Consider the following 14,074-nt stretch of genomic DNA (forward strand, 5'->3'; position numbering starts at 1 on the left):
GAAAACTAACTATACAACATGTGGATGCAATAGGAGGAGAAAATTGGAAGGTGGGGGGGAGGGGTGATGATGAAGAGGAGGAAGAGGAGGAAGAGGAGGAAGAGGAGGAGGAGGAAGAAGAGGTGGTGGTAGAGGAGAAAAAGTACCTATGCTAGGTGCCAGTAGATCATGCACAGCTACAATCCTAGCTATTCAGGAGGCTAAGATCTAAGGATCACGTTTTGAAGCCAGTCTAGGCCAGGGCGGGAAAGTTCATGAGACGCTTATGGAGCTATGGCTCAAAGAAGTAGAGCTAGCCTTGAGTAAAAGAGCTCAGGAACAGCACTCAAGGTCCCAAGTTCAAGACCCTCAACCAACAACAATGACAAAAAAAAAAAAAGAGAGTTTAAGATTAAAAAATAATAATAACCAATGCAAAAAGGGGGCTGGGCAGAGTGAAAAGTAGCAAAGTACTGGCCAAACAAGTGTATCTCAAATCCCAGTAGCACCTAAAGGGGGAGGGAGGCAGAACTACTTCATCAAATGATTGGGTGAGGGGGTTAATTCATAAATAATATGGACATTTCTGTGCTCTACAAACTTTCCAAAGAGTCTACCTTGAGATTCCAGCATTATACTGTGAAAATATTAGGGAAAACTCAAGACAGGTAACTGGAAACGTCTACAAACCTGGGAGGCCACACACAGTTCTAAATGGTTTCTCCAAGTTTACATCTGGGTGCCCTTGTTAGCTGGCAATAGATTGATTTTGTGACAAGTCCAAGAGAATCACCAATGCCAAGTTTATGGCATTCTAGTCCCAAGACATTAGGACTGAACTGGCTTTCTTGAACTTGGATGAGTCAAAGTGCTCAACTGTTATCTAACAGAGAAGGCTTTCTCAAAAGAATCACAAGGCTTGTCATATCAGGAAAGGGGCCAGAGCTGATGAAACTGTTACCCTGATCCATCTCCTCTGCATTCTGCTCCCAAATTTTCATAAAGTAGATTCATGGTGGGATTTAACTTGCTGCACAAACTGAGTGCTACCGTGATGCATCTAATTGTGATATATCCAACTATCCAACTTTTCTGTTAGTTATCATTCTAAAAGAAACAAAAAAAAACATTGTTCAACAAAGGCAGATGCCACTATAGTCATCTTCTTTACCTTTAACATCAAAATGAAACACATATGGAGCCAAGTACACTGGCAAATGCCTGTAATTCCAGCCATCAGGAGCTGAGACAAAAGGATACCAGCTAAAGACCCTGACCCCCTTATCCCCCAAAATCAAAACACCATTATAATCCTTTAATAGTCACACACAAATTAACAGCTTGTTTCCCTGTTTCCAATTACTAGAAAATTGTATCTGTTCATAAGTCATCTACATATACTTCCTTGAAAGATGTGCATTTTAGGTGAATATAAGATACAACTTGCTTCTATTCTCTCTCAGTTCCAGAAAACCACATATATGCTGCCCCCAAACCTTCGGCCACTATGCTAAAGATTATGAACATGAGGAATGTCTATTTACTTATGCTTTAACTCATAAAGGAGTAACTAAAGTCTTACACTGAGAACAATCAGCTCATTCTTGACCTAGCATCCTATTTATCTTTCTATTCCCAAAGCTAATTGCTTATATAAGCATGCCAATTTTCCTTGATTATAGGATTCTTAATAAATGAATGTTGTTTACATTTCACAAGTGTATTTGAATTTCACTCCAGGAAGCCAAGCTCATCAAGTCTTTGTAAGTGGTAAAACCAGAGATCAAAGCAAAGGCCTGCATTGAACCAACAAACAATTAAGCTGTAGAATAGAAATTCAAGCAAAACTACAATGGATCTATTACTAGCTCTTAGAAGTACAACTCAGGGTCACTGCTCAATCTTCAATTATAATATATTATAGAACTGTCCCTGTAAATCTTCATTTCTGTAATTTGATGGTTGTTTCTTAGTTAACTAATCATTCAGCACATTTTGCTTCTTCTACCTTTCTTATTACTATTTTTTGTTTTTGTTTGTTTGTTTGTTTTTTTGCTAGTCCTGGGCTTGAGCTCAGGGCCTAAGCACTGTTGTTGGACTTTCTCAAGGCTGGAGCTCTACCACTTGAGCCTCAGCACCACTTCCAGCTTTTTTTCTATGTATGTGGTACAGAGGAATCGAACCCGGGTATTCGTGCATGCTAGGCAAGCACTCTATCACGAGGCTAAACTCCTGGCCCTTGTTTGTTTGTTTTATTCAAGTTCTAGGGCTTAAACTCAGGGCCCGGGTACTGTAGCATTATATCACCACTTTGTCAATATCAAATACCATTATATCACCAAATAAGACTTGGTATTTCCACACTTAGGGATTCCCTGCCATCCCATCTCACAATCTGTGCGACAGCTCTCCACTGCCAGCTCTTCCCTAAGCTTCTGAAACCTCAGTTCCTTCCGGCCAGGAGGACAGGATAAAAGGGGAAAGCTGAAGTTCTCCCTATAGTATGAACAGACAGAATTGTAATGGAAACACAAAGCATGAGCTTCCTCTACTATGCTAAGGCTTATGAGAACCCTCTCATCATGATCCCAAAGTCTGGGGACACACTTCCTGTCACTGAGGAAAGAAGGGACTATATGAAATCTACAAGAGGGCCTCTGTCAAGTAGTGCATTACTTGTTTCTCACCTTCCCTCCTAAGCTCTTCCAATCTGTCCTTGTACAAGGGTTCACTGTTTTGTTCAGAAAAGGACTCTAGATAACAGTACCCTCTTGCAAAAGAAAGACAATCATCTATAAGCAGTACTTCTTATACTGGCTACTTTTGGACAACTGTGACATTTTATATGAACAAGCTATACAGGAAATTCTAACAAATGAACCTAAATTTAATTGTCTCATTTGGGGACCTAGGAAAAGATCCTCCCCTATGTACATATGCTAGAGACTCATCTCAACCATCAAACATGACTCATCAGAAGAGCATCTTTTGAGTTACTAATTCACTTGCTGTATCTTGGCAATGGGAAGGGTCTTCCTGTCACCAGCATTTTCACAGAGCTCTGTCTGAACAACTCTTGACAGAGAACTCATCCATTTTTTGACAAGTCTGTTAAACTATTTCTCCATTCCAGGATTTTCAGTGGCATTAGGGAATTGCACTCTATAGACCACACAGAACACAGACACATACCTTTCCACACAAAAGTGCAACACAACATTATAATTTGACCGATGGACCACAATGTATTATGTTTCTACAACATTTACACTTGTAGTGCTATGATTTCCATCATCTGATAACTACCCTCTGAATTGTGCCAAATTCAACTCCTATTCACAAAGGGTTGGTTAGGGCAGGAAAAGGAGATTAACTTACCAAAGCTGGTGCAGCAGGTAAGATTCTAAAATCAAGGTCTCCTACTTCTTACTTGGTTGGTTAGAGGCCACACGCAAAAAGTAAATCTCCTTAGGGACTTAAGGGCATACACACATTTTTTTTCACTTCAATTTTATCAATTCTCCCACCAGAACCAAACATTTGCAATGAAAGTGTATGATCTTTTTTAAATTACATTTTATTGTTGGGGTGATGTACAGAGGGGTTGCAGTTACATTCATCATGTAGAGGGTACATTACTTCTTTTTTTTTATTGTAATCAGTAAAAGGGTTACATGATATTTGCCAGATAGAAGGTGCATTAATTCACATACATTGATACCCTTTCACATGTGGTACATTACTTCTTGAACACTGTTTTCTTTTCCCATGTTTTCTCCCACTTGCTCTCCTCCCACTCCCTCCCACTCCCACTTTTCTTGTTTTTCCCTTACCTTCCCATTTTCAAATACACAAACAAAAATAAAATATACCAAGTACCATAGTCAGATACAGTAACAACATGAGATATACCTTAAGGGGACAAAAAGAAAAAAGAAATAGCTTCACATAATACATTAAGAACAACAAACACAAAATAATCTGATCAACTTCTATCAACAATATTCAAATATATCTTCACATTCTTACTGAGCTTATTAGAAGGAAAAAAATTTATACTAACCATGGTAATATACATAGCCTTATGTATCCATTCCCACTTTGGAGAGTTAAAAAAATAAATAAAACTTAAGCAGTAAGTACCTGGGGTGAAATTGTGGCAGTTCAAAGATGGCAATATTCGCCCCCCCCCCTCTTATATACTGTCTTTCCTGACAGCAAGGAAAAGGATGTGAGAAAACCAATCAGCAGCATGTGATGGCCTGGCTATGCTCCCACCCATCCATCTGCTCAACAGACCTCATGGCAAGTGCTCCCCGGGAAGTGGTGAAAAGTGGGAAACAAACTTTGCTTTTACATCTCAACCTTCCTTGTCCCTTTCACAGGTAATTACACTGGAAATATATGCATTCTAGAGATAAGTTGTCTCTTCCCCTGGTTTGCTAAACCTAAACCTAAAATTTCCAACCAAGGCCCCAAATCTACCCCTAAAAAGAAAAACTATGCTTAGCTTTGAATCACACTTTTGAATAACATCCATATTTAACTGAACACTGATGCAAAAGGTTTGACATCTAAAGATAAATAGCAACTATATCTTACTTCAGTCAGCTCAAGAGAAACTTCTACAACTGTATACAATCTGAAACTTGCACTGATCAGATCTAGAAATTTTTTAGTCCGATCCTAGCCCCTTTTATTTTTATAACTTCAATGTAAGTTTAGAAAAATGTAATATAATACGGAAGCCAAGAGAGAGTGTGGAACAGAGATTCAAGTCTAGTTAAAATCCCAGATTGGTTATTTAATAACCAGATGACTTCAGGCCACTTAGGTAATCATTACTTAGCATTCATGTGCTGAAGGCTGGAGTTACCAAGAAGACTTGGTGAGGGCAAGTAAGTATAAGGCTTGCTAACAAACAGCTGCCTCAAAATGTTCCTAATACTTCCCAAGGTAAAACAACTGCATTTACTGAGTGCAAATAAGAAGGAAACAAAAACTCGAAAGGAAACTGAGTCAAATTAATGAGGTACTAAACCAGTTCTCCATACCAAACATGAGAATATTGTCCCACACCATTGCTTCCTAATCTATCACTTGTATCTGTTTTAGGGTATTAATACTGAAATTATGTTGATACTGAAAGTTTTCCTTTACCTAGCTATTCAAAGAAGAATCCTAAGGACAGCTACCCAGCGGAGAAATTGGAGGAGTTATAATTTATATTGCAGACATACTTTACTATCAATGACTAAAAGCCAAAAGCTAGTAAACAATACTGCAGAGTGTCTAATATAAAAAGAAGTATTCGTGGACAGAGACCACAGCTGTTTACAACACCCACTAAGATTCACCCTCATAGCATCACATTTGAAAATAAAAAACAAGGAGGGATTTGTGAGTTTGCAATCCCAGTCATTAGACAATGTTTAAGAAACCCTTTAGAAAGCCATGTGGCTATATAGTCATAAATTTTTACAACTCAAAAAACCCAGGCTGATGTTACCTACAAATATAAATACATAAACACACACACACACACAATTATATTCCAAAAGAACAAAGAAGTAAATGAACCAAGGCTGGGAGTTTGGCCTAGTGATAGAGTGATTGCCTAGCATACACTAAGACCCGGATTCGATTCCTCAATACCATGTACATAGAAAAAAGCTGGAAGTAGTGCTGTGGCTCAGGCAGAGCTCTAGCCTTGAGAAAGCCCAAGGACAGTGCTCAGGCCCTGAGTTCAAGCCCCAGGACTGGCAAAAAAAAAAAAAAGTAAATGAACCAAACTTATCATTTATGAGACACTTCAAGTAATGAACATAACAGAAATACACAGTGTGGGATGTTAGGCCTGCACATACACATATGCCTATCACCATATAACCCAACCAGAAAGGGAGGTACAAAGAGATGTAAATGGTTAAATGTATATATCAAGTCAGTAATCTTTATCCCTTAAATAAACATAACTTTCCAACTATTATTATAGCAATGCTGAAACAGGATTAAGGAAGGAGGTTTCCTCACAAGGAGTAAACTAAGGATCCAATTTTTACTGGTAATAATTCACAGGAAGTTTTAAAACCTTATCTCTCCTCTCATCTTATTTCAGTGACTGTGCTTTCCTCTCTCCCATGTTCTTTCCATTCATAACCACTAATTATTTTTCTTAGATTTATACAATTTACCACATATGACCTGATAAGGATAGGAGACAGTCAATGAGTATGTTTTTGCTCTACTTAAGGAGGTCCTAACAGAAAATAAGATAAACTGTCACTTTAATTTTTATTTACTCCTCCCTTTTAAAGCCTTTAAATATCACCAGCTGATGGGAGGAATTGTTTTGGTAGCCTAAAATGGCACATTCATTATTGATGTAAGTCATACTTACAATGAGGTGCTTATATACTTTTCTACACAGTATTATCATCTAGTTTTCCTCTTGAAGCCCAGGTGTGATCTTTATTATATATGAAAAAAAGGCAGCCTGGAATGGTAGCGCATGCTTATAATCCCAGCATAACAGGATTGTGAGTTCAAGGCCAGCATAGGCTACAAACTAAGACTGTCGAGAGAGAGAGAGAGAGAGAGAGAGAGAGAGAGAGAGAGAGAGAGAGAGAGAGAGAGAGAGAGAGAGAGAAGGAGGGGGGGAGGGAGAGAGAGAGAGAAGGAAAAAGCGGAGATGAAAAAAAAAAGCTGATACTACCAGGGCAAAAATATTTCCCATTGTAAGGGGAATGAATTCTTTCACATAGACACCTAAAAACCTGCCAACTAGGGCCAGATGTGTGGCCTACTGGTGGAGTGCTTGCCTAGCATGCACAAAGCCCTGGTTCCAATTTCTTAGTACCACATACACAGAAAAGGCTGGAAGTGGTGCTGTGGCTCAAGGGTAGAGTGCTAGTTCTCAGAAAGTTCAAACACAGTGCGCAGGCCCTGAGTTCAAGCCCCAGAACTGGAAAAAAAAAAATTGCCAACTAAATTTACCATCAAGCTTAATCTCAAGCAATGGCTATAAATGACTTCCAGTCCATTCATAAGAGCAAAGAAAGATGAAGTTGAGAGTGTTGAACACATAGCACCACAAAAACTACCACAAGATATATCAAAACATGATACTAGATCATTTGGAAAGGTTTCCTGTGACTCCACTCATAAATCACCCCAGAGTAAGTGAAGATGGGACAGTAGAGTAAGCATCACTCCTCTAAGTGAACTCCTAACAAGTGGTCTACAAGTGGAGATCCCAAAATCTTTGTCTCTATTCAGAAAAGGTCAGCTGGGGATTTTGTTAGGGTTTTTTTTGTTTGATTGATTGAGCAGCTCAGAAAATTGTAAACAACTTAAAAGAACTGCATCCAGAACTGTGTGTGACGCACAGTAGAGGAAAAGTAGCCACAACAAACAACTGCCACCTCAAGGAGCTTGTGATGCACAATCATAAAAGTCTACACATGAACTGTGGCTGCTAGATTTAATGGGACCACAATTCACCATGTTAATAAAAGGACATCAGTTTTCTAAAGATTAATTCATAACATGTGTTATTAATCAGCAGGGTAACTGAAAGCTCATGCAAAAAAATGCTATCCCGGTTGAGCAGAACTTAATTGCATTATTGTTATTATTATGGCTGCTGCACTGGTGTCATCAGCCCCACCAGCCACACCACTACCACCACACACACACACACACACACACACACACACACACACACACACACACACACACACACACAGCACCACAGCATGGAGGGAAAAACAAAAAGCCCAGAGCCCGGAGGTAAGAGCCACATGCCTGTTAGAAACAATTCTTTTTTGAAGAAAAACGTTTGTCTCCACAAAGGCAGTAGGAGCATGTACCCAGACTGCCTTGAGAAGTAATTGAAGCCTAGGCTGTTTCATTTCAGGATTCCCATCTCACAATATGGGAGCAGCTGTGGGCCATCAAAGAAGAAACAACCTCATCTATCTCCCCCACTGAAAGGCCAGTTTCCCGTGGCCTGAAAAAGCTTGTGGCCCCTGCCCTCCTAGAGAAGATAAAGCTAGCCTACCATCTGAACAAAATCCCCAAACCAAGGCAGCCCCTTTTGAAAGCCCTGAAGAAAGGCAATTTAAATGTCTTAGTTCCCATCCAGAACTCAAAACACTGACTTCTGATCTAGGATTTAAGTCCTTTTCCAAAGCTGTCTAGGTGACACACGCCAAATTTTCTTGCAGATAGGGTCAGATGGTGGACAGATTTCCAACACAAGTTCTTCTTTCTGCCTAGGCTTATGGGATTTGGGGTAACCAACTAAGAGAAAGAAGATGTGCGAGTGTGAGACTAGGAAAGATCCAGTTCCTGTCGTTTCTCAACATCCCTTAAAAGAGACTGGAACACTAAAACTGAAATGTAGGGACCAAGTGTAGTTCAAACTCAGGCCTGGGCTAGGGGAAGCCGCCACACCCTCAGGAGCTCACAGCAGGACAGAACTGGTTGGTTCGAGCCCAGAACTTAACTCTCAGCAGGAAAAGGAGACAGAAGGAAGGCTTCAGAATCTTGGATCTGAGAAACTGGAAGGCTGAGAGACGCTGATTGTGGGCCTTGGCTGCGGACCTGAGGACTTGGCTTGGGGGTACGGGGGAGGGGGGGGGCCGCCCACGTAGTTAATACAGCTCGCAGCGTCCCCGCAAAGCTGTGCATTTTTGTGTTTTATGATTTAAAAACCAAAGGGTATCACCATACACTAGCCCTCCCGATCCCCCCAACACACACACACACACACACACGCCTGAGGTTCTGCTCCGCTGAGGTTTCAGATGCCTCCTTCCCGCTTGGGGACCCGGACTCTCCCCTTCCTCCCTATCGGGGAAGCTCCTCGCTCCGTCAAGCCAGGATATCCACACTTGAAGTTGCTTCGCTCCTCGCCGGGCACAGCGCCTGTAGCTGACCACCTGCGCCCATCTGCCGGGGACCCCACAGGCCCAGGACTGGGCTCCCAAGCGAGGGTCAGAACAGGCTCAGGATTTGCGGGGGGCTCGGTCCCGCTTCCTTCCTTTCTCTTTTTTGAAACACAAAGCCCTCGGCTCGCCGCTCCCCTCGTCCCCAGCCCGCGCCACCTCCTCTCCACACGCACGCCGCACCTCCGGGGGTACGCGCGCCGCGAGGTGCCTCTCCCGCCAGACAATGGGTGAGGGCTGGCCGGGACGCCGGCCCAGAACCCCAGTCCCCATCCCGGGTTCCCCGGAGAGAGACTCGGGGGAGGATGGCGAGGCGCGAGGCAGGGAGACCACAATGGGGAAGGTAGGCGGGAGCCTCCCCCTCGGGACGGGAGGCTCGCCCGCTCCCAGCGGAGGGCGAGGGGGCGGGGGTCCCCACGCCCGGCCGCCGCACACTCACCAGCACGACGGCGAACCGCTCCTCCAGTTCACCTGGATCCGGCATCGGCAGCTTCAAAGGCACGTTGTGCGCCCGGAATTCGGTCTGCTGAGAATCCATGCTCCCGGCGTTGCCCATGTCGGCTGCGCGCTGGAGCCCCGCGAGGGCTCCGGGCCCCCTCGTCCGCGTCGGAAATCACTCCCGCTCCCCGCGGTCGGTTCCCGCCTGCCAGTGGACCTGCCCGGCTTCCCCGCCCGCCGCTCCCCGCCCTCCGCCGCGCCCCGCGAGCCTGCGGCGCTCGCCGCTCCCTCAGCAGCGCTCGGAGCCGAGCCGCCCCCCGGCCTCGCTCATGCTCTCCGCCGCCCCAGCGCGGCCCCGGCTCCTTTGCCTCGGGAAGGGTCTTCAGGGCGCCGGGCGCCTCTGGGCATGTTGCTCCGCTGGCACCCCGCCCCCTGCCAGCGATCGCGGCCAGCAGGCGCGTGGTCCCCCCTCCTCCTCCTCCTCCTCCTTCTCCTCGGCCTCCCGCCCGAGCCCGCGGCCGCCGCAGACACTCGCCGCCCCGGCCAGCCACTACGGCACACGCTCCCTAACCACCCTCCGGCAGACAAATGCAGCCCGGCGCTGGCGAACACAATGCCCCCGCTCGTCAGGCCCCCGCCCCCGGCCGGGCTCCGCCCACCCGCCCCGCGGACTGCCGGGACGCGTAGTTCCTGTCCGAGCTGCCCACGCGCCGCGCGCAGAGACCGCGCGGGCTCCGCGGGGCCGCGCCGAGGGCCCCGGGATCCTTTTGGAGCAAAGGCGGAGCGGGCCCCACGTCGTACAGTACCGCTTCGTTTAGGCACTTTGGACCGAGGAATGAATGAAATTTAAGTTTCAGAGACCTTTACTGATTGAAAAGTGTGAATTGAGTAAGAGACTAATCAGGTATTGCCAACCGACCTATATGTCATCAGAAAGGGATGCGGAGGGAGGACATGGCTACTTATTTTAAGGGTAAGAAATTGCAGGTACTGATGTAAGCTGAAGATCCTCCTGGTGTGTGTATTTCTGGATGAAAACAACTAGCTCGAAATTCTGTAGTGGTTGTGGGTGAGACTGTAGAGAGAATACCACTGCTCAGTTTATATTTGCAATATTCCTGTGAGAGTCAAAGGACCATCTATACCCATTGAAAACATTTATTGAGCACATGCTATGTACCAGACACTGTTCACGATTTATTCGATTCTTTGCTTCATACAGCCATCTTCAAACAAAGAACTTAAAGACACAGTTATTGTTCCCCCTTTCCTCCTGCATCAGTTAGGAATTCTTTTGCCACCCAATTAGTAGGGGTATAAATAGTATATATTTCTCACACATCAAGAAATCTGGAAACAAATGGTCGTTAATGTTTATTCAGAAGCTCCATTCTTTAATGCGTGGACAAACCTTCTAGATGGTTACATCTGTACTTTATGCATCTATACATTTTCTTACGTAGGAAACATGAGGCTTCTACTTCTGATCAAAGTAAAATGAGAACCAAATTTACCTATCCATTTGAATCTAATTTTAAAAAGAAAATCTGGTCATGTAACAACGACCTTGATGATATTGACCGTGAGAAATGAGAAACAATGGAAAGGAGCCCTAGGATTATCCCCTTTTACTGCCTGGAGAAAGTTAAGTGGCCAGGGTGTGAAGGTAGGGAAAGCCAGTCTAAGCCTGAGGAGGCACAGCTGGGAGCCCCGCCAACCCCAGGAGCTGTCCTCAGGACTAAGTCCCAAAATAAGGAGATAGCCCATCTCCAGAATTCTCCCAGAACTGTCATTTCAGGGTTAAGGGAGTACAAAGTCAGTGTGTACATGTGAGGGGGGAGAAAAAGCTGATCATTTAGGATCATGTGGGAGAGAATTCATAAACCACACAAGAACTTCAAGGAGAAATATGAAAATGCACAATCATTGTCAGAAATTTCAACAGGCTTTCCTGATTGTTAGAATAAACAGGAAGTCAGTAAGATGGAGAAAATAGTAATATTATGAGCAACTTAGTGAAATTGATAGCTATCTTACCCAACAACAACAGAACACTTAGCTTTTCAAGTGCACAAGCAATGTTTACCAATATAGAACATATTCTAGGCTATAAAAAGTTCTGAATAAGTTGGAATAGTCTCAAATGTTACCAAGTATGTATTCCCTCAAGAAAATTAAGTTGGAAATTACAAACAGAACCATATCTTCAAATACTTGAGAACTAAATAGCATATTTCCAAAAGACCATGGGTCAATTAAAATACTTAAGATGGAATTTTGAGTGTATTATGAATTCAATGAAAATTAAAATACAACATCTGAAAAATCTTTGGAATGCAATCAGCTGGAGGGAAAAGTACACGAGATGAAATTTAGAACTCTGAATTCCTTTATATTTAAAAACATTAAAACTCAGTAAGGTGGTGGCTCATGCCTATAATCCTGCCAACTCTGGAGGCTGAGATCTGAGGACTGCAGTTTGAATCCAGCTTGAGCACAAAAGTTCATGTGAGTCTTTTCTCCAATTGATTACCAAAAAAAGCCAGAAGTAAACCTATGACTCAAGTGGCAGAGCTCTAGCTTTGAATGAAAAGCTGAGAGCTAGAACAAGGCCCTATGTTCAAGACCCAGTATTGACATTTAAAAAAAAAAAAAAGAAACTAAAACTAAGCAAAAGAAAAGAATAATAGTGACTAGAACAGAAATCAATGAAATAGACATTTTTTAAAAAGCAGCCAGGTGCTGGTGGCTCACACCTGTAATCCTAGCTACTCAGGAGGCTTAGATCTTCTGGATCATGGTTCAAAGCCAGCCCAGGCACCAACGTCTATGAGCACTGTGGCTCAGAGTCGAGCACTAGCCTTGAGCTGCAGAACCCAGGGACAGCACTGAGGCCCTGAGTTCAAGCCCCATGACCAACAAAACATAAATAAAAATTTAAAAAGCAATAAAGAAACTGATTCAACCAAAAATTAATTACTTGCAAAGATTAATAAAATTGATAAACCTTTTGTTCAACTTACCAGGAAAGAAAAAAAAGAGAAAAGACACAAATGACAATCATCACAAATGACAGTTGATATTACTGTAAATGCTGACAATACTGAAAAGATACTCAAGGAATGTTTTTGAAAGCACAGAGTTTTTGACTCCAGGCCCAAACTCCAAAAGCTCCACTTGTCAAATATGGCCCACTGGACCTTAGATACTAAATAAAGAGACATAGTGTATTGCAAAGAAAGATTTTTTTTACACAGGCAGGCATTCCACAGGAAGACATCATACATACATATACATACTCCTTTAGCCATTACAAACATCTGTAGCTGGAGGTAAGGAACAAATGCATGCATAGTTGAAATAGCCCCAAGCACAAGTGTGTTCAGATATGTCAGAGGCAGCCAGAAGTGGGATCAGAGGTGCTCTGACAGTCCATTGTCCTAGGACAGTAAGAGTCATCCACCCTTGGAAGGTGGTCTGGTCTCCTGTCTACTCCTTCTTGGCTTTCAGAAAACTTGCAAAGTGCAGTGACAAAAATCAAAGGACATAGCTACAAAATGGAGGAGAATAGGAAGGATACTCAGCCTTTATCCTGTTCCCAGTTAATTCATAGGCCAGAGCAAGGAGCCATTGCTCTTCTGCAGCTCTTACATTTTGAACATCTTTCTGTAAGTCTATGATACAAATGAAATGGATGTATTTATTTCTTGAAAAACACCAATAAGTCAAAGTTGATTTAAGAAGCAATAACCTGGGGCCAGGAGTTTGGCCTAGTGGTAGAGTGCTTGTCTAGCATGCACAAAGACCAGGGTTCGATTCCTCGGTACCACATATATAGCAAAAAGCCAGAAGTGGCGCTGTGGCTCAAGTGCTAGAGCCCTATCCTTGAGAAAATCCAGGGACAGTGCTCAGGCCCTGAGCTCATGCCCAGTACTGGCAAAAAAAAAGAAGCAATAACCTAAACAGCCATATTATTTATTAGAATGAAATCTATAGTTGAAACCTTCCCACAAAGAAAACTACAGGTACATAAGTTCTAGTAAATGAATAACATTAGTTCTACATACTTCCAGAGAATTGGAAGTATATGAACATCTCTCATTCTAGTAGTAAGACCTGTCAAAATGCTTACATACACACATACATACAGTCAACCAGCCAGCATACAATTCTTCACAAAACTTTTAACAAGTACAATTCACAAATGTATAGTGAGGATCATTCATCATCATTCATCATGACAGAATGGAGTTTATCACAGAAATGCAAGATTACCGTCTTAGTCAGGAGGCTGAAGTCTAAGAAATTGAGGCTCACAGCCAGCCTGGGCTGAAAAGCTCATGAGACTTCATCTCTAACTAACCAGCAAAAAAAAAAATCAAGTCTAGAGGTGAGGCTTAAGTGGTAGAGCAGCAGCCATGAGCAAGAAAACAACAAAACAATCCTCGTGACCCCTCCTCAAATCCCCCCTCAAAAAAGAAAAAAGAAAAAGGAAAAGAATAAAATGCCATCATCAAACTTAATAGAAAAGATTGTGGGCTATAGTATGAAGCTAATTGAAAGGACCTCCATATATATTCCATATAAGGAATGATTGTTGTCCTTAATGTACTGTTGTCTTTCATCTCCTTTGCTGTCCCTTGGTTATCTCATATTGTTATAGTATCTCACTTTGTTATCTGATATATTGAATTTATTTGTATTTG

The 14,074-nt window shown here is 42.9% G+C and overlaps 1 protein-coding gene across 9 annotated transcripts in view; it reads right to left on the bottom strand.

Annotated features, from left to right (window-relative positions):
• The window catches only part of Fmnl2 (formin like 2), a 274,154-nt gene extending 264,170 nt beyond the window's left edge, over positions 1-9,984 (bottom strand). For 5 of the 9 annotated variants that reach the window (XM_090342837.1, XM_090342827.1, XM_090342835.1 and 2 more), the window contains exon 1: positions 9,370-9,983. In XM_090342837.1, the coding sequence (XP_090198963.1) occupies positions 9,370-9,486 (117 nt within the window). In that variant the 5' untranslated portion in view covers positions 9,487-9,983. Of the gene's footprint in view, positions 1-9,369 lie in introns of all 9 variants that reach the window. The other 4 variants (XM_090342834.1, XM_090342831.1, XM_090342832.1 and 1 more) reach the window with 2 other exon arrangements.
• Between the last annotated feature and the right edge of the window lie 4,090 nt (positions 9,985-14,074).

This window comes from Megascapheus bottae, chromosome 12 (genome assembly GCF_031878675.1).
Source record: "Megascapheus bottae isolate mThoBot1 chromosome 12, mThoBot2.hap1, whole genome shotgun sequence".
Lineage (NCBI taxonomy): Eukaryota > Metazoa > Chordata > Mammalia > Rodentia > Geomyidae > Megascapheus > Megascapheus bottae.